Source organism: Sesamum indicum, linkage group LG1 (genome assembly GCF_000512975.1).
Source record: "Sesamum indicum cultivar Zhongzhi No. 13 linkage group LG1, S_indicum_v1.0, whole genome shotgun sequence".
Taxonomy (NCBI): domain Eukaryota; kingdom Viridiplantae; phylum Streptophyta; class Magnoliopsida; order Lamiales; family Pedaliaceae; genus Sesamum; species Sesamum indicum.
Genome location: NC_026145.1, coordinates 3,814,925 through 3,830,745, shown reverse-complemented (window position 1 = coordinate 3,830,745; position 15,821 = coordinate 3,814,925). Strand labels below are relative to the sequence as shown.

At 35.1% G+C, this 15,821-nt stretch overlaps 2 protein-coding genes across 2 annotated transcripts in view; one reads left to right on the top strand and one right to left on the bottom strand.

Moving 5' to 3' along the window:
- LOC105156606 (probable aminotransferase ACS10) overlaps nt 1–697 on the top strand; it is a gene marked incomplete in the record, with an annotated part of 3,673 nt that extends 2,976 nt beyond the window's left edge. Inside the window, 1 exon segment of the mRNA XM_011072786.2 lies at nt 6–697. Within this exon segment, the coding sequence (XP_011071088.1) occupies nt 6–304 (299 nt within the window).
- Nucleotides 1,019–4,734, bottom strand: LOC105156597 (probable LRR receptor-like serine/threonine-protein kinase At1g12460). Its single transcript, XM_011072776.2, has 2 exons — nt 2,781–4,734; nt 1,019–2,696 (listed from the first exon to the last, which is right to left on the bottom strand). Exons 1-2 carry the CDS (start codon nt 3,950–3,952, stop codon nt 1,217–1,219), a joined length of 2,652 nt encoding a protein of 883 aa, XP_011071078.1. The 5' UTR covers nt 3,953–4,734; the 3' UTR covers nt 1,019–1,216.

Genomic DNA, 15,821 nt, shown 5'->3' with positions numbered 1-15,821 from the left:
TAGGCACACTGAGTTTGTAAACGGGTTAAAACAGTTGGGAATCGAGTGCATGAAGAGCTCTGGGGGTTTCTATTGCTGGGCTGATATGAGCTGGCTGATTCGCTCGTACAGTGAAAAAGGAGAGCTTGAGCTATGGGATAAACTGTTGAGCATGGCTAAGATCAATGCCCTTCCTGGATCTTTTTGTCATTGTGTTGAGCCAGGGTGGTTCGGTTTCTGTTTCACCACATTAAGTGAGAATGATATTCCTTTAGCTATGCAACGTATTCAGGAAGTTACTGAAACCTGTAGATCGCCTAGTTAAATTGTTATTTTTTCATTGCCTTTTCAGGCTAAACGTTCAGATTATAGATATACTTATGTCAAGCTCGTGTAAGTTTCTTGTTGTGCGTCGAGTTTTGAAAGAGCGAAGCTACTGATCATTGGATTGCTGGCCAGCTCTGACAGCGGATGCGGCAACCTACTGTTCTCCTCTCTCTGCATTCGACCGTATTTGTAACGGCTCAGAATCTGATCATTATAGATAGGTTGTTTACAGCAGATGCTAGATGGAGACAATCCTTAGGAAAAGTGGGTTTATTCTTTTTGTGCAGAATACTATATGAAGTTACAATATTATGTTCTTGTACTGTCACTTTGTATTTATCCTTCGAGAGTATAGGCAATAATTTGAAAACTGGACAGTTTTTACATGGAACTAGATCTGTTCTGCTCTGTTCCTAGTTGATGTTGATTGTGAGAAAATGTGACTGACAGATGAACTGAATTGATCATACAACTTAACATGATGAATTGCTGTTGTTCTTACATAATTACTTAAACAGAGCAGAACTCTATTTAACAGGCAAACCTGTTTATGAGAATTTGATTGCAGTCATTTTGATGACAGAATCTGTAGTGTGAACTGGGAATTAGTGATATGCTCCAAATGACCTGAGTGCAGTGGTTACATTGGCCAAATGCAATTTTGACACTGTCTGCTGAAAGATAGCCTCATTTTTAGCACATAGGCGACGAAGGAGGAAGAGAACATTTAAGCTCGAAAATTCATTTATTTTGGGATATGTAGTACAAAATATATGCTCCATAAACTACAAAAGAATGGAATAACATTGCTGCCAACTACAAACAATTGAAGGGAGTAATTTTCAGAATGAATCCTAAAGAATTCTTATGTTTCTCTGTACCAAGTAAAGAAACGTCGCCTACTTACTGGTTATGATTCTGAACCATTTCTTATAGACTCAAGAACCTGAACAACCTCAGCCATACTCGGTCTCCTTGAAGGCATTTCAGAAGTACAGATCAAACCCAACCTCATTACCTGAATCAGCTCATTTTCCACAAATCCCCTCAAACTTCTGTCGAAACAGTCTGAAGCCAAACCCGTCTCTATAAGACTCCTAACATATTCACACAAAATCACTACCTCATTTGCAGCTGCGCTCTCTACCGGCTTCCTTCCTGTAACCAATTCCAAAAGAATAACCCCAAAACTATAAACATCACATTTATCACTGAGTCGGGAACTCTGAGCCAGTTCTGGTGCAATATATCCGACTGCATTATGGATTTTTGTGAAACCATAATTTTCCAGAAGGGGAAGCAACTTTCCCAGGCCATAATCAGACAGCTTAGCTGTGTAGTTTTCATCAAGAAGTATATTGGTGGATTTTATGTTAAGATGAAGAACTGGAGGCTTGCAGTCATGGTGAAGGTAGGCTAAGGCTCTGGCTGTTCCGACTGCTATTTGAAACCTTCTAGACCAATTTAGTTCTGGATTACCAGAACCAGTGCTAGTACCAGGATATCCAAGTCCATGCAAATTATCATATAAATTCCCTTTGGAAACAAATTCCAACAAGATTAATTGCATGCTGGATGACCAATAATAACCTTGAACAGCAACTAGATTCGGGTGCTGGAGGTTTCCTAGACGTCCTATTTCATGCTCAAACTCATCTTGGTTCCTGATTCGTCCCAGTGTCTCAAGTTTCTTTACTGCAATGGCAATGCCGCCTTCAAAGGTAGTTTTGTAAACTGTCCCGATTGAACCTCCACCGATTAAACACTCCTTGTCAAGCAAAGCTTTAGTTCCAGCTTCCCAATCCTCGTACTTTGAGGGTAAACTTTTGCTGAAGAGGACCAATTTCCCGATGATGACATTTGATTCTGTTGAAGCCAATGGAGTGCTCTCAACAATCATAGTTTCATCTTCTCTTTTCCTTCCACGAGCCTTTATATTTATTACAGTTATGATACAAACACCAGTAACGATCAGAGCAGCAGCAACTATAGCAACAATTGCAGAAGCACTCAACTTTGGTTTCCTTGTAACTGGAGTAGCAGTAACACCTGAGCAGGAGTTCTCCAACGGAGCACCACATAGACCTGGATTGTGAAAAAAAGCCGAGAATCCAAACTGCTGGATGTTTTGAATTGAAGGGATAACACCAGAAAGGTTGTTATAAGAGACATTGAAATGAGTTAAATTTTTCAAATTTCCAAGACTAGAAGGAATTGGACCGGAGAGTAAATTCTCTGAGAAATCTAAAGAATGTATGTTAAACAAATTTCCAATGGTCAACGGTATGCTTCCATTTAGCTGGTTGTGATGTAGGTCAAGAATTACAAGGTATGTCATGTTATCCAGGTTTTGTGGAATTCCTCCCTCCAACGAGTTTCCAGAGAAATCCCTGCATATACATTTCAGAGTTTCATCAGTTGAATGGAATAGAAACCTAATGCAAACACATTAAAGATGGGAGGATAGGACTCACATCTCAAGAAGAAACTTGCATTTGGTGATCTCATATGGGATTTCACCACCAAGTCTGAGATTGTGTAAATCGAGCACTTCAAGCCATTCTATGCTCCCAAACTCTGTAGGGATCGTTCCTTCTATTGAGTTATTTGCCAGTCGAATGACCAGGAGATTTTTCAAATCAGAAATTCCAACTGGTATGCTTCCATTAAGCCTATTAAAACCCAAATCTAAATACTTAAGGCCATTGCACTTTGTGATGCTTGGTGGAATTTCTCCATACAAAGCATTCCCTGAAACATCAAGGACTTCCAATTTCCCAGAGCAAGTTCCTATATCTGGAATTTCCCCTTGAAATTGATTCCAAGAAGTATTGAAGTATGTAAGGTTTGGCACTCCAAGAACCTCGAACGGTGCAGATCCAGTAAACATATTGCTGCCAAGATCCAAAAGATCCAAGCTTCCACATTTTGAAACCTGTTCTAGAACACCTCCTGATAGCATATTACTCCTCACTGACAAGTACATCATCCTAGGACTGCTGCAAACTTCTAAAGGCAACAACCCGGTGAGAGCATTGAAAGACAAGTCGATCCCTTCTAGATTCAAACAATTACCAATTGAAACAGGGATTAACCCTGATAGATTGTTATGTGCAAAAGAAACAAACCTTGTCTTGTAACAATTCTTAAACAATGCCGAAGGGATCTCCCCAGTATACCCATTTCTTGACAAGTCAAGAAATCTTATGTTTGGCAAATCTCCAAGAAATTCAGGGATTGATCCGGATAGCGCATTCGAACTCAAGTTTATCTTCCACAATGTCTCAATTTCCCCATACTCAACAGGGACATTACCAGTGAATTTATTCCCATACAAGGTTATAATCCTCAGAGATTTCAACCCAGATAATGCCGGAGACAACACTCCACCAAGACCAGTATTCCACAACACAATCCTTACCACATTTCCATCTGAATTACAAAACACCCCACTATAATCTTGACAAGGGCTTTTACTAGGATCCCAAGACCTCAAAATATTAGAAGGGTCACTAGAAATGTTGCCCTTAAACTGAAGCAAAATCTCCTTTTCAGTAATTGGAGAGACTCCAACTATCACAAACTGAAGCAGACAAAACGCATAAAGGGATACAAGGAAGTGGAAACTCGTACCTAGTACTCTCATATTCCCCCCAACATAACCCCAGCATTATACTTGCTGGATCCCGTTCTTGATCTCTGCCACTGCACATACAACAATGCCCTTCCTCAAGAACTGCACCCTTTGGCTTGTAACATTCCCAATTCTCATCTTGCTGGAAAATGTGAAGAAACTGCAAGAATTGTCTTGTATGCTAGTCCCTGGAGATCTTCTTTCTTTGAACAATGAAAGTGGGATCTCTGGGCAGGTTGTGATTGTGGGTCAGCGTGAAAGTTCCTAAATTCTATATTTCTTTTACAGTTTCAAGAAACTTGAAGAGTCCAAGAAGTAGATGGACAGTGTGTGTGCGTATGAGTGTGTGAGGGTGGGAGAGCTCAGAGCTGGCAGCATGTAGAATGGGTTGATGAAATGGAAAAATTGGGTGGCCTGGCTGGAAAGAGAAGCACAGATGGGCAATTTTAATTAATTCCTTTCTCTTTCTGATGCTCACAGCAATTAGCAAAGCAAAGTGTGTGTTGTGTGTGAATTTAGAGGGTCGCCACCACGTGGTCCGAGATGTATGAATCTATGGCTCATTACACACACACAGAGAACACACACTAGCTCAAACTGCTGTGTGTGTGTGCTGCTGTCTTTGATGAAATGAAAAGTTAATTATAAAATTACATTAGCATATTAATAAGAAACAAGGGAAGAAACCGTTCTGTCTGTTTGCTGAACTAAAATGCTTGGCCATTACTATGGCTTCCACTGTTGTGTCTTTTTCAGCACAGAAAAAGAAGCATTTATTCTCTCCAACAACCAAAAAGCCATCTCCACACCCACCAAGATTCAATAATATTTATTGTATTACCAACAAAAACTTGAAATATAATTCAGAATTTTTAACAAAGAAGGAAAAAATTATTGAAAGAGATTCGTTTGTGTGTGTGTGTGTGTGTGTGTTGGAGTTGTCATCCCTTGTTGAATACACTGGTTGATGAAATGATTTATCCACTATATGTTGTTGTTTTTAATCTTGTTTTGCATTGAATTGCCCAAATATGGCAGTTTATGATTTTCTTCAAATTTCTTCATTATTTGAAGCAACTTTTGAAATTTAGTTACAATCTGCATTTTTACGACCATCTATTAAATCGTAACTCCAAACGTGGTATCTTTTAAATTCCATCACCCACAAATGACATAAAACAATTTACCCCATGTGATATGTGAAACGAGCAAATACCTTGTTGTGGAAAAAGAATTGGCAAATTACACTCTCTGTATTTCAAAAAGTGAAGCAAATTATCTCATATTTAATGATTTAATAGAGGGTAATTTGCTTCATTTTTCAAAATATAGAGGGTAATTTACTATTTTATTTTTACAGGTTTTTTTTAATTCATTTTTTATATCAAAGATCGGGTAAATTGCATTAAAAACAAAAATACTGATACACAAAGCATCAAGTGTAGCACGGATCAAATCTCAGGACAAGACTTTTCTATATATAAGAGATCTCGTATTCAAATCTTAAATGTGCTCGATGTTTGAATATAAAATAAAATTATAAAAAAACAAAAAAGAGCATAGCATGGATCAATTGGCGTGGGATGCAGGGAAATGGGGTTTGAATTGAATGAGGTATTCGTTTTTGGTCAGTTTCCATATGTATGAATACGACAAGGACTTATGAGTAGACATTGGTTGGAATATATAATTATTTTTGGGTACATTAATATTAATAAATTTATTATTATTATAATTACTGACATAGACAAGAAAAGGTCCACCTTTTGTTTTTTTCTTTATATAATATAAGTACTATTTACTTTAACGTTAATAATTTCCACACAAATATTGTACCATTATAAGTTGTAGGTGCTCCTAAATGGCAATTCACATGACCCTATAGAAATTATTTAAATTTTTACCTCTTAGTATTATTATCATTATTGTTTTGTTATATATATCTTATTTTGTTAAATTTTCACTTGATATTTTCCAAATACAAGAGTCACATGAAAAGGGTATGGGTCTAAATAAAAATATAATTTTTTTATTATATTTAATTATTATAGTCAAAAAAGAAAACTGTGATAAATATTAACTAACTATGGCTGCACAACAGTCATTATTCGTTGTTTCTGCAAGTGAGGCCAAACTCTCGATAAAAATATTGATTGTCGTGGTGAAGATTTGAATCGTAGCGTTGGTTTTGTTTTATTGTGATTAATAGTATTGATTTACCGAATATTTCAAATCATTGTCATTTATAAAGTAGCAAAAATTAATTTTCTTTATAGCGTGGTATGGTGCAAAAGAAGTGGGCTTTAAATAGAGTACTAGTCTAAGGGAGTGTTTGCGAGCGGCTCTCTAAAAGCACTTTTGAAGTGTTTGGGATGTCAACTTCTGCTTTTGAAATGGCTAAAAAAAGAGCGCTTTTAGACCAAAATTAGAAGCACCTTGGGGGGGTGCTTTTAGCTGATTTGGCTTTTTAATAAATAAATTCAATTTTATCTTTTACTATTTTTTTCTTATTATAATAATTTTAATTCAACTTTACTATTTTTAATTTATTTTAAAAATTATATATTTAAAGTTCATATCGGAGTTTTTAAATAATTTAAATTTACACTTTCACATATTTAATATTTTAAGTTTTTATATTTTATGTGCTATATCATCTAATTATATTATTTCGTGTACATATTATTATTTTAATTAATTAATAAAATAATTATTTTTTGCAATCATTTAATTTTAATTATTGTGTATGAACGAACAATTATATTACTTATTAGAAATATTATTAAATTAAACATATTTTTAAAAATATAAGTATGAAATACTAATTAAAATATAATTTATAATTTTTTGTGGAAAAATAATTATTAATGACAAACAACAAACAAAATAATAAGTAAAACAATAGTTTTTTTTAACACAAATGGACAAAACAGTCTTTCATCAATTAAGTTTATTTTAGAAGTGATTTTTCTCCAAACGCTATCCAATTTAGTTTTTAGTTTCTTTTCACTTTTTTTTACAAATACTACCCACATTTAATTCTTTTACAGTAATATCTAAAAATAATTATAGATTTTTTGACTATAGTTAAAATTACGATAAATATTAATTGATTGTGGTAAAAAATTTTATATTAAATTTGATCATCATAAGTAATTTGATTGCAATAATTTTAAGTCGTAGTAATTTATATATAAAGAATAATTCATATTTTCGTAGTAATGTTAGAAACACCGAACATATTATATGACATATTCAGAAAGAAGGGAAAAAAAGCAATTTTAGCTCTATAATTTATGGGGGTGGTATTTTTTCTCCCACACGAATTAATTTTCATAATCTAGTTCTGTAATTTTAAAATATTGGCAATTTTTATCCATTCCCGGCCAAAATATTGCATATGAATTGCACACGACCCTAATTAAATTGCAATTTGGTCTCGTAACCTAAAGAACATTGCCATTTTTAGTTCTGTAACTTAGCGGAGTTGGTATTTTTGTCCTGCACGAAAGTGATTTACAATACTAAAATTACAATTTAATTGGGTCATGTGCAAGTCACATACAATTTTTTTTCAATCAAATTAGTCGAAAAATAACTAAAATTATCAAAATAGTAAAGTTACATAAATAAACCGCCAAAATGAATTCGTACAAAATTAAAAATACTATCCCTTAAATTACAATACTAAAATTATAATTTTTGGGAAAAAAGAAACTACTAGAATGTTTAATAATGGGGTAAAGTGAAGTCAACTGCATGGAGTTTTTTTCCAAAATTTATTGCTGAAATGTTGTCGGAATGATGCAATTTACATATGTAATAAAAGAATAAGAGGGATGAGTGTGCATGCAGTTAAAGTGTAACATTAATTGTGAAAATAAATTAATGAGCTTTCGTTGAAATTAAAGATTCATAATTAATTAGGGTGTATTAAGGTGGATGCACACGTTTGGACCACCTTGCCAACCACAGGCTCATGTCCGTATAAATTCTCTACGGTGTTTGCAATAATTTTTATTTTTATAACGAGAATAAATTATAAAAGTTGAGAGTGTTTAAAAATAAAATTGAAAAAAAAAAAATAAAATTAGAGTACTTGAAAAACAATTGAATATTTGCAATTTTACTAGTATGATGGAGAAGCTGATAAAAAGTTGCTTATACTTTTATATAAATAAATTTTAAATAGTTCAAAAATAGGAGTTGTAAATCAAAACACTCGTCAATAGATTTCAATAATAAATTGATAATCACTTATTTTAAAGTATAATTAAGTCTCCATTGGCCCTGAGATTGAGCCGCTTGAACCTTCATTTTGGGTGCAAATGCAATTTTTGTGATGTTTCGCCCATTTTTCGATAATATTTAATTCAAACCACGTTTCTTTAAAACTATAATTAAACTTATCAAATAAGAATTATTAACAAAGTAACTCTCTTGCATGGGAGCTCTACATTCTCCCTTGTATGGGAGTTCTTGGTAGTTTGAACTCTTTATGGTAATCAATCTCCTCCTTCCTCTTTTGGCTCTGTGCTTAGCTATTTCTTAATAATAAATGTGGATCCAATTATGATGATGAATGTTACAACTGTAGAGGAGCAACTTGCAAGTTTGACAAGAGCCATTGAGGGACTTTTGAAGCAGGTCCAAGAGCCAGATGCTCAAATCGCTAGGTTGATCAACAAGACAAATAATGTTGATACGAGTCATATCATGGGGAAACAAGTTGAGGCTCATTATGAAGCATAGGCATCCACGAAGCAACATTATATTAAAAAGGATAAGTCTGCAAAAGAATTTCAAGTTTCATCTGATGGACTGATTTTTCTGGATCAAGTGAAAGAATTCATTGAGAGAACCATCAGAAGCAAAATTGAGGAAAGTTCAAGGTCATCCCTGGCTTATTCCAAGCCTTACACTCAAAGGATTGACAACTTGAAAATGTCAATGGGCTATCAACTACCAAAGTTCCCATAATTTGATGGCAAGAGCAATCTTAAGCAGCACATGGCTCACTTTGCCGAAACGCGCAACAATAGTGGAACATATGGGGACCATTTAGTCAAGCAGTTTGTCCGATCACTGAAAGAAAATGTCTTAGTTGGTATACTAACTTCGAGGCTAGCTCAATCAATGGATGGGAACAACTAGAATTCCTTAATTGTTTCTATAGCAGTCGGCAAACTATTAGCATGATTGAGCCTTCGAATTCTCGCCAATGGAAGGAAGAACAAATCATTGATTATATCAACAGGTGGAGGAATATGAACCTTAATTACAAAGATCGATTATCTGTAGCTTTCGCTATTGAGATGTTCATTTAAGGGATGCATCGGGGCCTTCGTTATATTCTCCAAGGAATCCTATCCAATTTTTTTGAAAAATTAGCCACTCGAGCACATTATACGGAGTTAAGTATGACATCAAGTGGAGTTAAAAGGACTATCTATTCAGGAGCTTCGTAAGACCAAGAAAAAGCAAGAAGCAAAGAAAGGGGGTAAGCCCTTTTCAAAAGCTCCAAGCAAGGAATCTATGATCGTGAATGTGGCACCCTTCAAGCTCAAAGGCACTGCAAAAGACAACGTTGTCCCAAAGAATAGTGCTCCTTACGATAAGCCAAAAAGAAAATTAACTTTGAAGAAAATGCAAGCCAGACAATATTTGTTCCTTGATTTCGATGTCTCCAGAATATTTGATGATTTGTTGGAGGCTAACCTCATCTATCTTCCAGAAATAAAGGGACCAGAGGAAGCTGAACGGGTGGATGATCCAAAGTATTGCAAATACCATCGCTTAGTCGGGCATATGATACAAGATTGTTTGGTGTTCAAGGATAAAGCTATGCAACTGACTCGCCAAGGTAAAACCTCTCTTGAGAAAGATATTGCGGCAACAAACATTATTATAATCAAGTGTGGATATTTTGATGGCAGCAAGGATTCATGCAACACCATGCATAGGGAAGATACTACAGTCAATGCTGGTACACTACTCGAAAAAGAAGATTCCTCAAATTTTGATAACTGTATGCCCACAATTACTTTCACTGATGAAGATTTGCTTCTTGGGTCTAAGCCTCATAATTGTCCTTTACTTGTTGTTGTGTGAACAAAAAGTGAACAAATACTGGTGATGGAGGGTCTGCAGTAAATATCTTACCTTTATGAATTTTGAAAGAATTGAGAATCCTTATGGACGAACTCTCAAACAACCGCCTCATTATCTAAGGCTTCAGTTAGGGAGGGCAAAGAGCTATCGACATTATAAGAATGCAATTAATTATGGAGGACACGGTGCCGATTGCATTGTTTCATGTTATAGATGCCAAAACTTCTTATACCATGCTCCTTAGTCATGCCTGGTTACACAAAAATGCCATAATTCCATCTACATGGCACAAATACCTCAAATATTGCCGTGATGGTATAGTGAAAACGGTACTCGGTGACAACAAACCTTTTACTGAAGCTAAGTCGCACTTTGACGATGCTAAGTACTATATCGAGGATGCTAAGAAAGAAAAAGAGGTTCTGCCCTCCGAAGATCCAAAGTCATACGGTAATCAGAACGTAAGAAAGAATGATTTATCCACCATTGAAGTCAAATTATCAAAGGATCTGACTTTACCATTGACTCATATCAACATGAAACAACCGTCTAAGCCGCCACTCAAGGGATTTGTGCCCTCAACCCAAGAAGAAGAAGGAGGACATGAGGCGTTGGCCATAGATGGAAAAGGATTCAATCCTAAAGCCTTGAAGCTTTTTATTTAAGTCGGATATAACCCAAAAGAAAAACTAAGCCTTAGGAAACTTCCTCGTGAAGCCACTCACAAGAAGTTCCACGGACTCACTGCTACCCAAATAATGCTAAAAGAAAAAAGATATGCAATTCAAGATTCTCGAATAAGTTTGGGCTTTACTCCTCCTAAGCTTGTTCGAATTGCCATAAAGAGGGTCAAGAACAATTATGTTGCCGAAGAGTTTTCTTCAATTGAAGATAACAAGAGGGAAGAAGATCTGAGAGAATCTATCTTTAATAGACTTGACCCCCATAGAAGAACGGTGCAAGGAACAACCAACAAACAATCTGTCTTCGATAGTAGGGGTGCATGTGAAAGAGTGGTGTATCAAAAGAAAGGCATGTTTAAGGTGGCCGCACGTTCGAAGAAAATATCAAGTCTTCACATACACAAAAACTTAGAAGCTTGATCCGTTCCAGAATGAGGCAGAGATTTGAAGGTTAAAGCACAAACCATGATCTTCATGCAAGTATAATCTGAAGATGAGGATGATAGGGAAAGTGTAGCATCATCTAATTACATTAGCAATGGTGCTGAAGATGACATTGCCCAATCTTACCGCACCACCTTAACTGAAGATGTGAGGTTGAAGAAGAAGACATCAAAGATGCTCCTGTAGAACTTGAGGAGGGTGTTAAAGCTACTGTTGATAAATTGAAAGAAGTTAATCTAGTTGACACTAATGGCCCTACGCATTTACACAAATGCCTGGCTAATCCTGAAAGAAGAGGAAGTTTATATCATAGTACTCCATGAATTTAAGGATGTGTTTACACGGTCCTATAAAGAAATGCCCGAGTTCGACCTAAAAGTAGGTGTGCACCACGTATCAGTAAAGAAAGGGGCTCGTTCTATCAAACAAAGCCAGCTTAGATTTTAACCTGAGTCAATCCCATTGATTGAAGGCGAAGTCAATAAACTATTGAAGTCGGTTTCATTCGAGAGGTCAAATATCCTATGTGGATTTCCAACATCATCTTTGTAAGAAAGAAGAACGGGCAAATTCGAGCATGTGTTGACATCAAGGACTTGAATAATGCATGTCCTAAAGATGCGTTCCCATTACCAATTGCTAAACTAATGATAGACGCCACTACGAATCAAGAAGGTTTATCTTTCATAGAATCATTCCGATAGAATCAAATACATATGGCACCTGCAGATGAACAATTGATGGCATTTTACACTCCTAAAGGTATAAATTGCTATAAAGTCATGCCTTTTGAGCTAAAGAATGCCGGTGCCACATATCAAAGGGCTATGCATAGGATCTTTGATGACATATTTTACAAGAATGTCAAATGCTACGTTGATGACTTCGTTGAGAAATCAAAGAACCGAGGGGATCATTTTCATGTACCTTTGGAGTTACATCCTGAAAATTTCTTGAGTTAATTGTCCACCGGCGGGATATAGAAATTGAGAAGGCCAAGATTGTTTCCGTTTTGAGAATGCCAGAACCTAAAAACATCCACGAGTTTAAGAGCTTACAACGAAAACTAGCATATCTTTGAAGATTCATTTCAAATCTAGTAGGCTATTATCAACCATTTAGTTGCCTGATGAAGAACAATGTACCATTTGAGTGGGACAAAGCTTGTGGTAAAGCCTTTAAAAGTATAAAATTTTACTTAATGAAGCCCCCCATATTGATTGCACTTGTTCCCGGGCGCCATTTAATTCTTTATGTTGTTGCTCAAGAGCACTCTGTAGGAATCTTACTCGCTCATAGAAGTGATGAAAGAAAGGAGAATGCATTATACTATTTGAATAGAACGATGGCACTAAATGAGCTCAAATATTCACCTATTGAAAAATTGTGTCTCACACTCCATCTTTGCAATCCAGAAGTTGAAGCACCATTTTCAATTTTATAGTGTCCGTCTAGTCTCAGAGGCTAACCCTTTGAAGTATGTCAAGACGAAACCAGTACATTCGAATAGGCTTGCAAGATGGTTCCTCCAACTACAATAAGTTAAGATCACATACGTTCCCCAAAAAGTCGTGAAAGGGCAAGTTCTAGCAGACTTCTTAACTGATCATCCCATGCCTGTTGAGTGGGATTTATCTGATGACCTACCTAATGAAGACGTACTTGTCATTGAAGCTACACCTCCTTGAAAGATGTGATTCAATGGAGTCTCCCAGAAAGAAGGAGTCGCTGCTAGAGTTGTCTTTATTACATCAGAAGGAGAAGTACTGCATTACTCCTTTATGTTGACACATACTTGTTCAAACAATATTACATAATATCAAGCTCTAATCTTTGGTTTAGAAATGGCTTTCGACATAAAGCAACTACATCTCAAGGTGTATGGAGATTCTCAGTTAGTGGTCAATCAACTCCTTGGTCTCTACGAAGACACAAAGCCTGAGTTGTTTCTATATGATAACTACGTAAAAAGGCTAATGGAGGTTTTCAAAGTCGATGAGGAAGATTGGCGAAAATCATTGGTCGACTATTTGAAATATGGGAAACTACCCAATGATCTACAACGACCGACCAACACCCAATGGTGGGCAACTCAATTCATCTACTACAAAGGCACGCTCTATAAATGACACCCAATGGAATTTTCCTACGTTGTCTAAATGTTGATGAAAAAAATCAAGCTATGGAAGAAGCTCATTCTGGAATTTGCTGTGCTCACCAATCGGGACCAAAGCTATACCTTCGCATAAACAGGATGGGTTATTACTATAGTTAGAGATTGCATGAACTATGTAAGAAGATGCTAAGCTTGTCAATTCCATACCAATATGATCCACCAACCACCTAAGCCGTTTCATCCTACTTATTTGCATGCCTTCAAATATATTGCTAAATGCATCGTTGCATCCTAATTAGCTTGTCTAGGATGCTGTAAAAACTAACTCAATTGCTGAGCCGCATGAGACACATCTGGCCTGGTAAAGCTCAAATATAACACTCTTCCAACCATTTGTACTTCGAAGCATCTAATAATGACACTCCACAATCTATATTAAGTTTGATTTCTGCTAGCAGGGAAGTATAAGTAGCCTTTGCTTGTCCCAGTTCAACATCCCTTACAATATCAGCAATATACTTGCTTTGAGTGGTTACCAAACCTTGTGAAGACCTTGCCAACTCAATATCGAGGAAGTACTTAGCTACTCGTAAATCTTTAATAGTAAAGAAACTATGCAAATACTCTTTTTACATCCTTGATGTAAGAATTTGAGGGTGTTGCAACTAATATGTCATCAACATACACAAGAAGCACTATTTGTTCATCAATAACCTTTTGTGAAGTTTTTGGGTTCCTGCCAAACTGATAAACAATCTACAAAGCACATACAGGAATGTGCTAGAGAGATAATTTGTATAGCTTTTGAAGCAGAAGAAAAACCACAAACAAAATCATTCAGCCAAGTAGGCTTCGACATTGTTCTAGTTGATCTTCTAAGTTGGAAGGTTTGAGTTGGTGGACTAAGTTCCGCATGGTCGTTTGGAGAGATGTTTCAGACTGTAAAGGGTCTTGCTTGACCTCTTGAGTGCTGTCTATTAGAAAAGGGAGTGGGTAGGTAGATTTAGTGTAATTTATAGAATGAAAAGGAAATACTTCCTCATGGAAAACTACATCTCTGGTAATAATGATAGCCTTAAACTCTAAGTCATATACCTTGTATCCTTTACATCCATGTGCATTTCCTAGGAACACACACTTGGTATTCCTACGGTCCAATTTTCTTTTTGTTAGGTAAAGTGTTTGCTGCATAGTAGAAGCAACCAAAGGTCTTTAAGTGGGAATAAGTGGTAGGCTTATTGTACAACTCAAAGGGGTTTTTCCAGTTTAACACCAAAGTAGGAAGCCTATTTATGAAGTAGGTGGTGTAGTAAGAGGAGCTTTAGTCCAGAATTTCGAAGGCATTTTGGTTTGGAATAACAAGGCCCTAGCTATTTGCAACAAGTGTTGATGTTTTTTTTCAACTATCACTACAAGAAAATAGGGTATCGGAGATGGAAATTCAGAGACAGAATGAAATCCGTCTTTATCAAAGACGGATTTTAGAGAACGAATTTTTTATATAATAAATTATTAATAATTTTTATCTTAGAGATGGAGTTAGAGACGGATATATAATTTCACTAAAATATGTTATAATCCGTCTCTATATCCATCTCTGATACTATTAAATGATTACTTAAAAAATCAGGATGGCTGGCACTTAACTTTTTTAGTTATTTCCTTCTGTATTTCCGTAGCTAATTTTTTCTTTAATTTAGCCACGGAAATTTTTGTCTCTGATGTTGTAATTAGAAATTTTTTTATTTATGAAAATATTAAAACACAAAAATAAGAATATTTTTTATTTATGAAAATAATAATTAAGTTGTAAAATTTTATATGACATGATAATATATATATATATTTATATAATTATAATGAATTATTTAATTTTAATTAATTACAATAAAACTAAAAGTAAACTTTTTATTAATTTTTTTTATTTTAATAAAAAACACACATCCCTCTTAATGTTTTTTCTCACCAGCGAAGATTTTGAGCTCGAGTCGAGCTCAATTGTGTCTGTTCATAAGCTCGCGAGTTTTTTTTATATATATATTTTATTTTTGATTTTTTTATATATTTAATTTTGTATTTAATATTTGATCAATTTTATAATCAAAATTGACCATATATTATAATTATTAATCAATATCATACATTTTATTTTGGATAATAATAGTGATGGTTGAATAATTTTAATTATTATTTTATTATATATATAATGAGATCAAAAAATTTAATCAATAATTATGATATTTTAAAATCTGGTAACTCGATTCACATCAAATTTAAATATATATAAGACCGTGTCCATTAGATCATATTGGAGAGTTTGATTTAAAATCACATGGCCTGATTCTATGATACACTTACTTGAATGATTATTCTTATGTTCCAAGTACGATATCTTGACATCCGTATAACCAATAAGTCTAAAACTTTACCAAGTGTATTTTTCTGTAAGTATGATCATATCTAACGGTCTTATTTGAATTTTGATGGTCCGATTAACATATGTTGTTCAACAATGTAAGATGATAGT